Raw genomic sequence first — 17,498 nt, 5'->3', positions numbered from 1 at the left:
AGCGTGTGACCCTTTTGCAAAAAGCTTTAAAACCTGTCAGTGGTGACCAGTCTGAAGGGTCTCACTGGTGGAGAATCCATGGCTGAATGGAAGTCACTGCTGTAACACGAAGGTAAGACTACCAACGGAGAAGAGGGACACAACTGTTTTAAAGATCGTGTCAAACGTTCCTTGAGTTGTTTCATTATGGGGTGGAAAAGATGGTGGAAAAACAGCAATGATTCACTTGACTGTTTGAATTGCTGTTCTCTTTGGATTTTAGATTAGGCAAAATATTCTAATAAGCTATTTAAAAATTCAGCTCATTACACCACCAGCACGTTTTCAACAAGAAAGAAGATGTTACATCACCTATTTTCTTTTTCTTTTTCTTTTTTTTTTTTTTTTTACACACACTTTAAGTTCCTGAAGGGAGAGGAGAGCGAAAACAGCTGTACGGTTGAAGTGAGGTGAAGTGAAGTGTTTCTCATTCATGCTTGATACGGGATTTCAGCTTCAGCGGTTTAGGGCGTCCTTGCTTGGGTTTTCTTGTTTCGTAATGTGCCAAAAGTGTTCAGTGGGTGACGGGTGTGGACTGCAAGAATCCCAGTTTAGCACACGGACACTGTCACTACTGACCTGTGCTGTGCGATGTGCAGGATATTGTTTTGTTATTATCTTTGGTGAAATAGGCTTATTGCTTTTCTGAAAAAGGTGTTATCTACATGCTAGTTCCCCACACCTTGTGCACTAATTTATCCCATATTAAGTAGGTTTGTCCCTCTCTTCTTTAGCCTATGGGATGTGATGTGCATGATGCCTAAATAGAATTTCAGGTTTTCCCTTTACCTTTGTGCATTTTAAATGAGCCGAGGCCCAGAGGCCCTTCTCTATTGTTTTTCTGCTCATATCCAAAAATGTTTCCAAAAATAAATAGCTGGCAGATGGATAAAATTGATAATATATGGACATTTGGTGTGTTCATGTCATTTTAAAATAGGTATCCACAGACCATTGCCTTCTATTCTAACAGATGTTCGTTTAAGGTTTTTGTAAACAAAATTGTAATAGTCGTAGAAAAGGTCCATCATGTCGACATGTTATGAACCAAAACACGAATCTCTTAATCAAGCAAAGGATAAGCACATTAGCAGGAAGTTGGCCATAGTTGCAACCCTGTGCTGCTTCACGTCTAGCCAAAATAAAAGTAAAACCCTGAAATACTGTAGAGTTGATGGAGATTAGGATTTGTTGCTGCCCCACGTGTCCACACGCTTTGCATAAGCCACCTTTTACCTCGTTTAGCTGTCTGAACCTGAACTCGTTGCACCGCATATTTGCGGCTGTACTATCACTTCAACCCGATTGGCTGTTGGCAGTGTACATTCTGTCCAGAAGCACGGATGGAGCATCATCCAGCATCACATGCCGCTGTACCTGCTCTCCTCCAACATGGACCAGTGTTTGGGCCTGACGTCAGCCGTTACCGCCCTGCCTGCAGTATCGGTGTCTTACGATTGATGATGGAGACGAGAGAGGCGGCCTCGCCATGAAGCGCATCTGAAGGCGGAAATAAGGAGCACGAAAACTGACACAAGTATTGAGGGGGGGAAGAAAAAAACAACAACAACAAGCGAAAAAACTTTCGAATGAACACTTGGCTACCGATCTTCGCATCTGGCCCGCGAAGCGATGATGTCCCTCAGCATCCGAAGGCGAGGGAGCGGCGGGCTGTGTCGCCCCGCTCGGGGGCTTCCTCGGTCTGGCAGAGCTCCTGCGAGCGCACCCGCTGGGAAGATGGTGTAAGGAAGACGGCCACCGGGTCAACGTCTCCCAGCCGTCAGATTTCAACAACACGACGGGTTTTGATGGCCATGCGAAGACATTACCTTTAACAGGGTGGAGCTGCGGTTTCTTTAATAAATGATGAGGAATCCCGCTCCTCGCGCTCAGCCTAATTGCGAGAGGTTCATTTAATGTTTACGCCCGACGAAACACTGACGCTCAACCTCCGCGCCTTGTTTTCGGTGTCAGAACAATGACAAAGGTGATGTTTTGTCACCAGACTTCCAGCTCGAGATGATGGTGGCGCGTGGCTGGCGTGGGACGTGTCCAGGCATTCATGTAAAGCGCCCTGACAGTGGCTTTCCATGGAAGCTGTTTATGCAATTCGACGCAGTGTTGCAAGTGGGCTGACTCGATCCCGCTCTGTTGTCTCTATATGATATGAGTCCCAGAACTGCCAGGCCTTTATGTTTCTGTGAAATATGCTCGGGCCTTGTGTTGGACAAAGTGATGGAGGTGCCACTGCGCGGGGGTGAGAAGATGCTCTGAGAAAGGGGGGGCCCCTTCCTGGAATTAAGGCGTAACAGCGAGGAAAGCCATCATGTCGAAAGTTGTAAGCAACAAGGAGAAGAAATCCTTCAGCAAAAAGCTGTTCCGGAGAAGCTCGGTCCGCTCCGTGGGCAGCTTTATGAACAGAGTTCTTCGTACCCTCTCGACTCTGTCTCACTTCGGTACCGACGAGCAGGCCACCGAAGACGAGAAGGACGACCCCACTTTGATCCAGAGCACCATAGGGGGGTCCGTCCCGTCCGACGACAGCGACTGCGGGGGGTTCAACTTCGGGGACAAGGTGCCGGGTGTCGCCGGGCTCAAGAACCACGGCAACACCTGCTTCATGAACGCTATCTTACAGTGCCTGAGCAACACGGAGCTCTTCGCCGAGTATCTGGCTTTGGAGCAGTTCAAAGGAGGAGAGACGAGCAGCAACAGCGAAAAGGCGAAGTCCAACGGGGTGCTGGTGCAGAAGAGGCTGAGCAGCCAGCAGCAGGACACCGGGGAGGTGACGGAGCAGCTGTCCGGCCTGGTTCGGGCTCTGTGGACCTTCGAGTACACACCTCAGCACAGCAGGGACTTCAAGGTAGGCTGAGCATCTCTTGCAGGTATGGGTCCCCAAAAAGTACCAAGAAGACACTAGACTCATGGTGTGAGTATCCAAAAGTTATAGAGAACACGTTTGACGTTGCTGCTCTAGTCCCTAACTTCAGCTCCAGCACTGAGGGAGAGTTCATTTGTACAAAGTTGTAAGTACAAATGATCTTATTTGATCCAGTTGTAAATCTATCCCCACACCGAGCTTACTTTAAAGTTCTAACTCTGAGCTCATGCTGTCTTTAAAGTTCCAAAGCAAGAATTCTGAATGTGATTTGACAAGGTTCTCAGAATAACTCCAGGCAGGGTCAGATGCCGTGATTAGCTTTGAAACTGGCCTCAATTAGGCCTCTGAGAAAGCCTTAGAAATACCTGTGGTCACTCCACTCTCTAATTATCTACCTCAAAACAATTATTTTGTTTCATACAGTGGGGTGAAACATTTAAGCTGGCACACGAGGGTAGACAGATCTCACCACTGTGATGGCAGTTTATCTCCTACTCATATTTAGCCAAGAACAGCCACTTTGTGAAAGAATAAACTTGAAACAAACAAAGTTCCAGAGCTGCTGCTGTAACACTTTTTTTTTTCTGTCCAGCACCTGTCTGCTTTTGTTCCATCCTAATTTGCTCCTTCATCATTTCACCTGAAACCTGCCACCCGACAACGAAAAGTTTGTCTGTCACAAAAACAAAGGCAAAAGGAATACTGTTTGTGGGCCTTTGTTCCCCGACTCACAGCCTGTTTTTTGGAGATACAGAAATAGAAAATGTGGAGAAACTAAGCCGAAACGAGGCCATTTAGCGCAGTCTTCATTCTTGAAAGTGTTACTATTTCTGTCTTTTTTTTGTACCTTGGTTGCCAGCCAAAATACTAAGACTAGGATATGGTTTATTCTCATAAAGGTGAGAGGCAATGGATATATTTAACTGGTTCTGGGACATCTATTAATGGTACTTATTAATTAAATTTCCTTTTGTTTTTTACGTAAGTGAATTAGGGTAAAACTGCTGCTTTTAAAAGCATTGTTCCTTGCTGAATGTTGACTTTGATTCCCTCTTCTTTGCTATCTAGAAAAATACAACAGTACTTCAGCACATTTAAGTACTCCGATATTCAAAGCATCTCTTTATAGATGGGAGACTTGTATGTCACAATCTTAAAAGCAGCTAATTGAACTTAAGACAAGCCAAACAGTTTCTGTGGTCAGCGCTCACAACGTTTGAGTGCACACATGTGATGGGTTTGTGCGTCTCGATGCAGCCCACAGTCTGAGCCTCAGCAGGGAGCACTTAAAGATCATTAGGGATCTATGTAATAACAGGACTGAGGAATTATCTGCTGTTACTCAGGATCCATTCTCTCTCTCAAAAGCAGGTGTTTTTAGGATTATATAATACACCATCCCAAACTACCATCCATTAAATCTTTTATAGATAATAACAAGAAATGTTCATGTTTTATGTTGTGCTGGGTCCAGGTTAAAAAAACAAAACAAAAAAAAAACCGTCACATTAAACGCTTTCGGGCTGGGCGAGCTGTGTTTGAAGTATCCATACACTCCGAGTTCAAAATACCATTTCATATCTCTCTCAGTCTGAAAAGGAGTGAGCAATATAGTTTTATATGAGAGCATCGGCCTATAAAAGCAGCTGTATATCTTATTTTTATGGCTTTGGGCATGAGTGCTTTCACCGTGGTCATCTTAAACTGGACTTGAAAAAAAAAAAAACACTGCAGTACAAACTGTATTCTCTTGTCTGACAGGTGATGGATGACATTTGACAGTGGACGACACAACTGATGCCGTCAAGTTTCATTAGGAGGCTTTCTGGATGCACTGCCTTTAGAACTTGATACTAAAAGGGAGGATGTAGCAGCCTCTGATTGTGTTTCCGCCTCTCACTTTCAGGGAAGTGTAGAGCTAGATTGAAGACAGAAGACTGACTGATGGTTACTCAGGTTAAATTTGTCACTACATTAAGACTTTTGCCCTGATCCCTTTTTTGTGCTGCTTTATGTAATTGTGCATATCGTGCGGTATGATGAGCCACATGATCTCATGTCACGGACACAGTCCTTATTTCAGTGCTTTGTCAAAGAGAAACGGATACTTCGAAAATGAATCCATATTATCTGCTCTAATCGACGTTCATCCACACAACTTTCGTGAAAGACGACCTTTGTGGTGGAGCCACAGAATCAAGACTGACGCTATGCTGAAGTTGTCCTTGTAATACCTCGAATGTGAGGATTGTCCCAGAGGAGAGGTTTTGAGGGCACACAGTGCTCAGTCCCCTCATATCTTTGACATTTGATAGCCTGTGTGAGTAGAGGTGACTTCACAGCTGCCAGCCCAGGTGTGTCTGTAGAGTACACACTGTTGTCATCTCCGGCAGCTGACAGTTTACAGCTAAGCTTCAGCTCATGTTGTGCCTCAAAAGTCCCCTTGCCGTACTTTAGCTCCACTGACCTTTTAAGATTAACACTGATAGTCCTCCTGGTCTCGTGTGCTGAATATTTTATGATCAGACAATGTCAAAGCACAGAAGTGGCACTCACTGTGCAAATCCAGAATCCAGAAACATTCTGTTTTTTTTTGGTGCAAATGATGAAAAAAAAAAAACCCAGTTTGTTCATTCTGTTGTTCGCTGCAGAATGTGGTGTCGAAGAGCGCCCTTCAATTCAAAGGTAACTCCCAGCACGATGCCCAAGAATTCCTCCTCTGGTTGCTTGACAGAGTTCATGAAGACCTCAACCAAATAATCCACCCGGAAAGCAGACCCCCCAGGAAGGTAAACCACAGTTTGAAGTCACAAGTATGTTACAAAGAACTCTGATTTTAGCTGCAGAACAGTGTAATCAACATTTAAGAGCATTTTAATGTTTTAATCGAACACTTTAATACTACAGCTTTGCTACGATACTTTCAACTGTCCATCAGGGGGCGACTGAAGCTACTGAACACCCCACACATTTAATGGAGAATAGCTAAACAACTCGTTGTCTGCCTTATTTCTCCAGCCTCCAGTAGTAGAAGAAACAGTCCCCGAAGGATCTCCACTACCAGCACCTGGCTCTTTTGTTCAGGAGCTGTTTCAGGCACAATACAGGTGAAATGATTGCTTGTTGTCACACGTCCACATTTATCGTTTCACAAAAGAGCTCATTTATGACCGCGATTAATGAATTGCTTGGAAAGATGTCAACGGCATCCTTTGTTTTCTATGTTGGATCTGACTGTCTGGAGAATTAATTACATCCACAAAAACACATATGAATCTGAACACACACAAATTAAAAAAGGTGTGTTGTTTGGATTAATAGATTTACTATCCTTTTCACATCGGAATTACCGCTTTATAGGTAAAAAAATATGATCATCATGCTAAAGGAAGTAGTTTGAATTTTTTAAAGCAGAGATCTAGTATCCAGTCATATAGATTATTTTCTTTGTAAGGTTCCTAATTGAGTCAAATGACCCAGAAGTATTTAAAGGATAAGACCGTTTTTTTTACATTGGGCCCTTGATTTCACATTATAACATGATGTTCTACTCACCCCTGCTTGTTGTTGGTCATTCGGAGCTGTTCCGAAGATATTCGAGAGGCGTCTGGCTGCTCTCTTGAGATATTCGGCCATGAAACGGTTTCCTATGGGCAAGCTTATACAGGCACAAACTATGCTGTTTATAATTTATTAATTACTGTACACTAGCACTGATAACGTGGAGGTGCGTCGCTTACTTAAAAAAATCCGGGTTACTAATTTTGAATTTTAGCCGAATGAATAAATAGGCAGCAGGTCTGTGGGCTGTCTGTGGCAGTAGCACGATGAGGAGGTCAGTAACACCCACTTTACGACAAAAAAATCTAAATTACAATAACCCGGATTTTTTTAAGTAAGCGACGCACCTCCACGTCATCAGTGCTAATGTAGAGTAATTAATAAATTATAAACAGCATAGTTTGTGCCTGTATAAGCTTGCCCATAGGAAACCGTTTGATGGCCGAATATCTCAAGAGAGCAGCCAGACGCCTCGCGAATATCTTCGGAACAGCTCCAAATGTTCAACAACAAGCAGGGGTGAGTAGAACATCATGTTATAATGTGAAATCAAGGGCCCAATGTCAAAAAACCGGTCTTATCCTTTAAGTGGCGGTTTTTACACCCTGAGAGCTGCTTGGATTCTCTAAATGCTAAGAGAAGGGGCTTCTGTGCTTCCTTAATTCTCTTCTTTAGAATAGGAAACACTAGACCGACCCTTTATTAAAAGAAAAGGAGGTAATTCTGCACCAAAATTCTTTGCAGCTGAAAATAACTGGGGTTTATTTAGATTAATAGATATACAGTCAAGCCCGAAATTATTATTATATATTTATATATATATATATATATACATACATATATATAAAAAAAAGTTGGGAAGCCATGTTAAAATGTAAATCAAAACACAAATAGTGTCATTTGCAAGTCTCACGAACCAGCGTTCTATTCACTGAAGACAAAAGAAAAAGAATGAAATGTTGAAAATGAGACATTTTACTGTTTGATTAAATGGTGTTTTCCTCTGTTTATGGTTTAATGGCAGCAACGTGATTATTTTGCATCACTTAACTTGATGAGCATCTGTTGACTTTGATGTCATGTATTTTGGTCCAAAGTCAATGTTGTCTTGTAATTGTTTTATTTTTTTTTAAAAAGGACCCAGTAACTTTGAAGACGTCAGAATAAAAAAAAAAATGGGCAAATACACTAATATCACTAACTTATCTAAAACCAACAGTAGCATGAAAAGAGATAAGTTGTCCACCACTATTTCCCAATATAAGCGGCCCAAACAATACCTCAAGTTGACTTTCAATGAACTAACTAACGAACATAGGCCTAATCTCACTGTGTAATTGTCTTCATTTCTCTGTTTAGGTCTTCCCTGACTTGCCCTCACTGCCAGAAACAGAGCAACACCTTTGATCCTTTCCTTTGCATCTCACTGCCAATCCCAGTACCTCACACACGGTAAGGCGTCTCTGTCAATAGCTTGTGAGCTAAAAAAGGTCCCTGTATCCAAAAATGCAACGTGATAGAAAGCCAGTTTGAATGCAGTATTAAGAAGAGTGTCAAATTCGGTGAAGATTTGACAGGAGAGAGCTAAAATTAGAAAATGCTGTCTATATTTAAAATATCAGTCCAGCTGTGGTTATGAATCAGCCAGTTAGTTTCAGTCTCTCTGTTTTGCAGGCCTCTGTATGTGACAGTGGTGTACCAAGGCAAGTGCTCCCACTGTATGAGAGTCGGGGTGGCCGTGCCTCTCTCTGGCACCGTGTCCAGGTTGAGACAAGCTGTGGCCCAAGAGACCAAAATCCCCTCCGAACAGGTGCTGCGTCACACAAACCTTACCTTTAAGTTGTGCACTTGTTTTTGTGTGTAGAGCCTGGTGTTATTATAGGATCTCCTATGGTTTCGACTGTAATGCCTCCTCCATCACCGCTGTTTCCAGCATGAATAAGTTTGAGCACAATCAGCCCACACAGTGTTTTTGTTCCCTGTCTCTGTGCAGATTGTCCTCACTGAAATGTACTTTGATGGCTTTCATCGCTCCTTCTGTGACGACGAGGACGACCTTGAGATCATTCAGGAGAGCGACTCCATCTTTGCATTTGAGACACCCGAGCTTTTCAGACCAGAGCAGATCCGGTCCAAGCGAGGCGGTACAGTATTCCATTCCGACAAGGAAGCTGCCATTATTTGCAAAGTAGTGTCCGATGTTTAACTTCAAATTTTCTATGTTCCTTTCAGGGAGCCCACATGCAAATCTTAATCAGAACAACTTGAAGTACGGCACCGATAATAGGATATCCACACAAATACAAGAGCCGACAACACCGCCTCAGAGTCCCAATAAGAACAGCGGGCAGGATGAGAAGATTGTACTGTTGGTGTGCAACAGAGCCTGCGCAGGACAGCAGGGGCGCAGGTACTTTAGCGGACAACGGGGTGCAAGAATTTCAGGCTGCTAATTTAAAAAAAAAAAAACAACACCTTTGTCTTTTTGTAATCCCTGTAGATTTGGGAATCCCTTTATTCTATATTTGGAGCGTACGGTGACATGGGATGTGCTGCAGAAAGAAATTTTGGAGAAGATGAGACATCTCTTGCGCCCTGGAGTCTTTGTGCAGGTACATATACATATTTCCAACACGGACTCCCACATTTAAGATTATGTTAATCCTCTGGTTAAGTCTTACTTGCCACATGTTAGAATGTCTTATCCTCGATGCAGGTAGGACCCTTCACGTTGCGTGTGGTTGGAGTGGTTGGAATCACATATCTGTTGCCTCAGGAGGAGCAGCCACTCTGCCATCCCTCAGTGGAGAGGTAATGCCACAATTTACCACAAGAGAGCAGTGCTACCTCATGTAAATTGCCATTTCAAAAAAATCCTAAGGAGCCACGATGTTTTGAGAGGTATTGATGTCAGAAGACATGAAATTGCTCTTCTGTTTTTATAGGTTTTCTTCTAAAGTTTAGACGTCTGTTGCTGTTGCACAGACTTTTTCCTTCAAATTACATTTGAACTCCTGTTCCTATTCGAATAAACAAGGAGCTCTGCACCTGTTTCAAGTTAATGTTTAGAACAATATAAAGCTTTTTAGTCTGCCAGAGGTCACACTTGACATTTAGTCTCATCTGGATCCAAGGACTCAGGTCAGCTGGTCCAGTCCAGAGTCCAGACTAAACACGGAGAAGCAGCATTTAGCTGTTATGCTGCCAACAAGTGGAACAAACTGCCAGTGGAGATTAAACTTTCACCAAATGTAGACATTTTTAAATCCAGGTTAAAAACATTTCTTTTCTCATGTGTCTATTCATGAAATCTGCACGGTATCTTTCAATTTATCTGGACTGTTGCTCTTTTTTAAATTCATTTGAATTATTTTAATTGTTTCTCTTAATATTCTTTTATGTATTTTTAATGCTTCTTCCACTCTCTGCTGCAATGCTTTTATTTTATGTAAAGCGCTTTGAATTGTTTTGTACATGAAATGTGCTATACAAATAAATTTGATTTGATTTTGTTTTGGATAATAATAAAGCTAAATAAAATCAAAACACTTCTTAGCATCAGCTCAAATACATTAAAGCGTTTGATGGACATTAATATGCATTAATTCACAGTTAAATACAACTTAGTTGGGACCTGTAAGAGCAATCTAAAGTGGAAATTCCTTCAAGTGTAGTCAAAAATCAGTCTGCACCATTAAAAATCTACCCGTCAATATCACTTATGTGCATTTTTGTTCTAATTTCTAACAGGGCATACAAGTCCTGCGGTCCAGGAGGGCCACCTCATGTCAAAATTGTTGTTGAATGGGACAAGGAGACGAAAGACTAGTAAGCGAGAGACTCAAACACACTCGTTAAGCCAGGACAGATGTTTGAGGTGTTGATGCCTTCTGTCAGACCTAGCGACTGATCCCTCTGTGACTTGTGCCATGTTACACCCACAGTCTGTTCAAAAGAACTGAGGATGAATACATTCCGGATGCTGAAAGTGTGCGTCAAGCAAAGGAGCAGCATCTGCAGCCTCAGACCTGTTCGCTTTCGCAGTGCTTTCAACTCTACACTAAAGAGGAACAGGTAAGCTGAGGCTGGGGTTATGAAAAGCCGTTATGCCGGACTTGTTTGATGGGAACAGAAAAGAGCAGCCGGTTGAAAAATCCTAACATTACTTGCATTAAAATGACATTTTTAGCGTGCCTTGCCACAATATTGTGATACATTTATAGAAACGCTTACAAAGTAGCATCAGTTGAAATACTTGTATGACACAAAAAGCATGTCTAAATGCACATGTGTATTTCAGCTTGCCCCTGATGATGCATGGCGATGTCCACACTGTAAGCAGCTCCAGCAGGGCAGCATCAAACTCAGCCTGTGGACCCTGCCAGACATTCTCATACTTCACCTGAAACGCTTTAGACAGGTCAATAAAATCAAGAGATCCTATACGCATATTTCCTATTACTTTGTGGTAGCTACTATTTTTCCCTTTATTTACACACCATAAATATGTCACAACTACAGGACGGCGATCGACGTATGAAGATGCAGAACATGGTGAAGTTCCCGCTCACAGGCATGGACATGGCACCTCACATGGTAAAGAGAAGCCAGAGCAGCTGGAGTCTCCCCTCTCACTGGTCACCATGGAGACGGCCCTATGGGATGGGCCGTGATCCGGAGGACTACCTTTATGACCTGTATGCGGTGTGTAACCATCATGGGACCATGCAGGGGGGACATTATACAGGTAACAGAGCTCATTACACAACCAGTCCCTGCAGTCGCCATGTTTTAACTGATTTTCTTTGCAGTAAAGCCCCTAATGATGTCGATGATATAAATGTTTGTTGTTTTTTTTTTTGCATTGTGCCTTGTAGCCTACTGTAAGAACTCCATCGATGGACAGTGGTATTGCTTTGATGACAGCGATGTTCACCCCATATCTGAAGACGAGGTTTGCAAGCAGACTGGTTACATCTTGTTTTATCAAAGACGTGCAACGATCCCATCTTGGTCTGCCAACAGTTCTGTGGGAGGTAATTTGCTATGACATAAGCTTGTGCATTCTCTTGCCACCATATTTTGAATATGCTGTATCAAATATACTATGGGCTTGTCAGTGTAAATTCAACCAGTTTCATAAAATTTCTCCACCTGAAAGGTAAATTATTACAAGCCTTAGTATCACATAGACATGTTGTATAGCTACCGTTTCGCTTCCAGAGACAGATATGTTCTTGATCTACAAGGCTCTAGTAAATTTGGTACATTTCATTTGGATTTGGTCAAACACAAGCACTTCAAATGATTCAAAACACATAGTAAAGCACACAGTTAAACAGCAGTTAAATTATTTTGGGACATATTGCTGGATAAAAACATTTAAGTTTTCGCCTTTTACTTTCATATTAAAACTGTTAGATGTATGAAAATGGTTACGTCACAAATGTCAAGTAATATGGGTACGTTGTTTAACAAATATAAATCACCATAAACCTCCTCAACTGATCGCTTATATTAAAACATCTTTCATTATTGTAGATTTAATGATCAAATATGTTGATAATATATATATAGCCTAATCTAAATAAGGATGCACATATTTGTAAAATAAATAATCATTTTTTATGACAGTAGCGTCTCAACTTTTATCTTAAATTCATTGAAACAGAAATAACAAATTCAGGATCAAATAAAACATTCACAAATGGGCCTATTGCTATGATTGATTCCTTCTTTTAAACTTATTTATGTTTTTATATTTGTTAGAAATTAATCATTTATCAGATCTAAAGCATTACCATATCTGGAGTTATAACAGAGTTTAGTGATGCATTTCAGATAAACAAAACAAAAAACACACGCTGGTTAGTATTATGGTGTTGGCCTAGTTTGCTTTCATAATATACTTTGTTGCTGACTAATGACAGATGATGGCTGATAGAAATGTATTTTTTTTCAACCCCCCCTCCTATTGTTTGATATATCCAGACTAAATTTTGAATCTGACCCACCAGCTGTAGAAATGGTTTGGTGATAAATTCCACTATGGTTCTAATATGTTGGATTTCTCTATCATATAAGGAATCTTCCATCAGCAAAAAAAAAAAAAAAAGAGCAAAATGAAAACACGTGGAATAAAAATCACTTTTGTGTTTGCACTCACACATAAATCGTACGAGTTCAGCTGCTGTCTGCTTGGCTGTTCAGGTTCCACCAGTTCGTCTCTGTGTGAGCACTGGATAAGTCGGCTGATGGGAAGTCGTCCACAGAGCCAAGCCTCATCTGGTTCCTCCAGACGCACTTCGCTGGCCTCCCTGTCCGAGTCCGCTGAGTTTGCTGCTGAACGGAGCGAGGACGATGGTGAAGAACACTCGCACAGAAACACAGACTTTTATGTTTCTTACAAACTTTGTGGAAGATTTTAACAGTGATATCTATCATTCTACCTTTAGGCCTATCAACCCGACCGGCGGTGAGAGGCATGCAGAGGCAAACGTTCTCTTCAAGGTCTTCTATTGCCAGCCCACTTGTGCTGAGTGAAAATGGCTCTAAGCCGTCCTGGTCTCACTCTGCTAAACTCCAACTCCGCTCCAACTCTCCCTCTCGCTTCTCCCTGGAGTCCCACTCCTCCTCTCCAACGCTGGAGAGGATCGGAGAGGTGGTTGATAACCAGCAGTCATCCTCTTGCTTCACTGGTTCACCTAAGCCAGGCATAATGTCAGAAGCCAAGTCGGCCCTTTCCACTTTGGACAGTAATGCAGGGAATAAGAGGCTGGCAGAGCAAACACATTTCAAGCCTGCAGCACAGGCAGAACAGAGAAGCTCCATCCAGACGGGTGAAAACAACAATGTAGTGACAGCTGCCGAACAGATCAGTCCTCGACACGGAGTAGCTCCAAAGGAGCCGAAGCAAAGAAACGGGACAGCAGATAGCGCTAGTGTCAAAAGGACCTCAGGCAAGATCGGAGCAGAGGGTGAGAGGAGTCCCAAGAAGCGTCCTGCCACCTCCTCGACCTCCTCCAGCTCTCTCTCCCCTGCATCTCCAGCCATTGACAAGTTGCCATCTCGAACACAGTCCAAAAGTGCAGCATCGGCATTAAACCCAAAGGAAAAAAGCGACGGACCACTTAAAACAAGCAAGGGTGGGGCGTCCAGAACAGGAACCCCGTCCAAGAAAGGGTCCTCCCAAACCCCAGAGGTTTTACATCCTGACTCGCAGCAGAAGAAGAGCGGTTCGACAGGATTACCGAGCTCGAGACGAGGAGGCGAGAAAAGCTCGGCTGCTGGAAGGACTAGAGCAGCAGACAGGAGCACCAGTTGTGAATCCTCACGAGCCAGCGCATTGTCAGAGAGGAAAGTTAGCCATGGAGGACCTCCCTCCAGGGTGAGCGGTGCTAGTAGAGCAGAGGGCAGGCCAGACAGGGCAACAGGCCGGAGCTCAAGTAGTAGCTCCTCCATGACTAGTCTCAGATCCTCAAGCGTAGGACTTTCTTCTTCTAGCACCGCTCCACCATCAAGGGGCTCTCGAGGGAACAATAAGACGGAGGACAAAGGTTTATCCTTCTTTAAAACAGCTCTGCGGCCCAAGGAGACCCATAAACCAGGTGAGAAAGCAGGGGCAGGAGAGGCTAAAAGAAGTCCAGAGGACGGGGTTGGGGATGCAACTAAAGAAGCGACCCAACGTGGACCCAGCAAAAAAGCCCAGAATTTGGCTTCAGAGGCCCAGACTAATGCGACTACAGCCAAAGACAAGGATTCTTCTAAAACATCAGGTGCTGCTAAACATTCACTGCTGCCCTCCACAAAATCTAAGCTCTCTGGTGCACAAACAATCAGCCAGTCTTCTGCCGTCGCAAAGGAGCCTTCAAAGAAAGAGCCTGCTAAAAAGACGGTGCAGTCCAGGAAGATTCCCATCAATTCCACCCAAACAAGTCAGAAATCCAAGTGATGTTACTTTGAGAGTCTTATAACAATGTTTCCAGTGCAGCTCTGAGGTGGGGTTTTTTTTTCCGTTCTTTTTTTAAATTAAACATCACAGACCGAGTGTCTTGACAGACACCTTTAATACACCTGTAGCTATTCAGTGGTCACTGAATTCCAGCTGCCATACCGGACACTTGCTGTCCACATAGTTAAATAGCTATTTAGGAATGGATTTTAACAAAGCACTTTGTATGGATTGCATTGATTTTGAAGAATATAATACTGTATTGTAAATAAGCATGGAAATGTAATGAAATCATTGCCTTGTTTTGTCTGTAGCATTGAGGAACGTCTTAGATGTGAAAATAAAAGTGACTTTGCACAAGATGGGAAGCAGATATAGTGGTGGAAAGAAGCTTTTGAGATACATCAAACGCGGACAGCTCAGTCACCAAAGGAAGTTTATGGTAATTTTGAACATGCTGATGCAGAGAATAGTTTTCAGAAGTCACTATGTACTGCTCTCCTTCAGTATTGAGAGCCATATGTCAACAAACATCAGTGCCTCAGATAATCATAAAGACATGTATAATCTAAATTGTATAACTGCAGGTGTTGGTAAATTTGTAATTGAATTTTAATATTTACTAAGCGCTGAAAATGTCATTTCCAGTAAAACACAATTAAGCCTATTTAACCTGAACTACTGTTTACATATGCTCTTTGCTGTACTAACTCTGCAACAGCCTTTAAGATGAATTCCTTTTGTCCGAATAAGAGTGTCACTGGGAGGCTGAGGAGAGGCGCAGGAACGCAGCACTGCTGTTAAGCTTCTGGAGACCTCGGTTTCCATATGCTCCTAATGTTTATGTTTTACCCGCTGGTTATACCTTGTAACACCCCCCCCTCCATGCCAGCCGCTGATACCGACACTTACCTGCGGCGCCCATGTTCCTCGTGGGGGATCAGCCTCTTCAGACTGCCAGACATGTACAAACATTCCTCTCAGATGAACACAGGGTTAAATGTAAAAAGCCACCTCGCGCGTGACACGACAACGACACAATCAAAGACAGCTGGGATGCCTTCGCCGAACACCATGCTTGTACATAGAGTGCTATTCAGCCCATCCTGTGTGTGACATCACAACTTGTACACATCTATAGCTTGAGAGTAGATCAACATTGACCTTTTTTAACGTAGACTGAGAAGAGATCACTGCTCTTGAAGTATATGACAGTTGTTGCATGATTAATTGCTTATGCATGCACCTAACTATGCAAGCCGATTCTTGCTAATGCCCACACTGAGTATGTAGAAGTGCTACTCTTGGATGTGTATTTATTTCTAACAGTATATTTTTATCCAAATGCCTGCATCAGAGAGCATGTTAAGGCGTCCTTTATTGAAGCTTTGTTTGCACATTTCTCCAAAGTAATATACATTTTGTATGAATGATTAGTATTGCTCATTCACCTTCTCAAAGTAAACCAACTCACCTCCGAATGAAGCTTTACTGTATTGTATTCATTTGTCTCACATGTTTCCTCGCAGTGTTGCTTTTGAACAGTTTCTGTGTGACTTTGGCAAGGAAGCTTTTGCCGCAGTTCGTTTTCACATTGATAGTTGGAGATTTGCAGTGAACATGTTTGAGGTTTTTTAGTGGATATGCTTTGAGAGCCGGGTAATTGACGAAGAGAGAAGCCAGCGCCAGGCTTGTTGCCGAGTTCAGATGTTTTCACAGGCCGGGACCACGCCAGAAAAGACCTGTTTAACTGCAATGTCTTCAGCCTTTGTCTCAAGATGAAAAAAAATATACACAATGTGCAATATGTAATGTGTAAATTTAATATGGTTTTGATTTAAATTCCTAGTTAAAAAGCCTAGAACAAAACTGATTTCTTAACAAGAGGACAGTTTTCACTGTGAAATGCTGCACTGAAAAGCGTCATTAGCGTTTTGCTAAAGATAAGAATCTTACTGAAGGACAGGTTTATCTGTGGCACTTGTGGTTATAGAACAGTACTGTGTATTTATTAAAGTGTCACTCTCAACGAGGAGTGTACATCTCTTGACCAAATTGCCAGACTACAAACCGCTTTGAATGGCTTTTTGGCACATACGGTGCAGAGCAAATCAAAAACTTTATCTTCAGTGCCTGGTGGCCTCAGTGTGTTGATGCTGTGGTGCAGTTTGTACAATAATCTGACTTATGTATGTCACATCAACTTCAACTGAACCCATGCAGTACTCATCATAGGACAGCCGAATTTAAAACAGTGAGGGTCTATGAGAATATATTTATCTAAATAAATGCATGACAATGATTGAATCTTTTTTTTTTTTTAATATTTGTGATATTTTGCAATGTACAGCGTTAAACTATTTTCTTTTGAGCCTAGACGAGTGTAATGACATTGATTTAGCAATGCAATAGAAATGACATAATAAAATTCAGCCATTAAATGACTTTTTGTTGGCTTACAGTAGCTTTTGTTGATTTTGTTTTACACTCTCAGCTTTTGTGGAGCTCCAACAGCTCGCGGGACCACTCATCTCTACAGTTCTAATCGCCTCCTCTTGGTGGTGCTCGGTGTTTGCTTGAAAATCTCAAAGGACCCAGAAAATAATGAGTGAGGAAAATAAAATCACCCTCTGTGTGAATTTGTTCCTCGCAAATGCCCTTCAGTTTGAACTTGTGGGATGATTAAGACATATAATCGTGTCAAGTCCAATGCTGTCACGAAAGGAGATGATATGTTATTAAACTACAGCAACATCATTTATTTAGAGCTGATTCAATTGTGGCATTATTAGTTTGGCCCAAGGCTGAGCATATTAAGAGTTAATGTTGCCTCTTTGTCTTTCCATTCCTGTAATTTTGTGGAACAGTCATCAGTTTTGGGAATTGCATTTCCACTCTCAGTTTCTCACCTCTTTTGCAGTGATGAAATTTTTAAAATTGCCCTTGGTGTGAAGGGGCCGCCAGATGTTTCTCATCGCATGCGGCAGGGAAGCTTTATGTTGTACCAGAAAACGGCAATCCACTGCACATTATAAGGGAAGATGTGAGGCTCTCCAATTAACATAC

The 17,498-nt window shown here is 42.4% G+C and overlaps 1 protein-coding gene across 1 annotated transcript; it reads left to right on the top strand.

Moving 5' to 3' along the window:
* Positions 1 to 1,289: 1,289 nt before the first annotated feature.
* LOC142374187 (ubiquitin carboxyl-terminal hydrolase 31-like) lies at positions 1,290 to 16,896 on the top strand. The gene is made up of 16 exons (XM_075457728.1): positions 1,290 to 2,902; positions 5,572 to 5,709; positions 5,939 to 6,027; positions 7,841 to 7,933; positions 8,156 to 8,291; positions 8,475 to 8,625; positions 8,714 to 8,891; positions 8,982 to 9,093; positions 9,198 to 9,292; positions 10,232 to 10,309; positions 10,426 to 10,555; positions 10,782 to 10,901; positions 11,003 to 11,228; positions 11,359 to 11,517; positions 12,692 to 12,844; positions 12,937 to 16,896. Exons 1-16 carry the CDS (start codon positions 2,366 to 2,368, stop codon positions 14,430 to 14,432), a joined length of 3,891 nt encoding a protein of 1,296 aa, XP_075313843.1. The 5' UTR covers positions 1,290 to 2,365; the 3' UTR covers positions 14,433 to 16,896.
* The last annotated feature ends 602 nt before the right edge of the window (positions 16,897 to 17,498 follow it).

This window comes from Odontesthes bonariensis, chromosome 23, assembly GCF_027942865.1.
Source record: "Odontesthes bonariensis isolate fOdoBon6 chromosome 23, fOdoBon6.hap1, whole genome shotgun sequence".
NCBI lineage: Eukaryota > Metazoa > Chordata > Actinopteri > Atheriniformes > Atherinopsidae > Odontesthes > Odontesthes bonariensis.
The sequence above is the reverse complement of the archived record's forward strand: the minus strand, read 5'-3'. Positions and strand labels throughout refer to the sequence as shown.

Bases quoted from the DNA above. Each gene is read 5' to 3' on its own strand.
- LOC142374187 (XM_075457728.1), top strand. From the start codon at position 2,366: ATGTCGAAAGTTGTAAGCAACAAGGAGAAGAAATCCTTCAGCAAAAAG. The intron at 8,892-8,981 runs GTACTTTAGCGG...TAATCCCTGTAG, and splicing joins GCAGGACAGCAGGGGCGCAG to ATTTGGGAATCCCTTTATTC. The intron at 12,845-12,936 runs GTGAAGAACACT...TTCTACCTTTAG, and splicing joins TGAACGGAGCGAGGACGATG to GCCTATCAACCCGACCGGCG.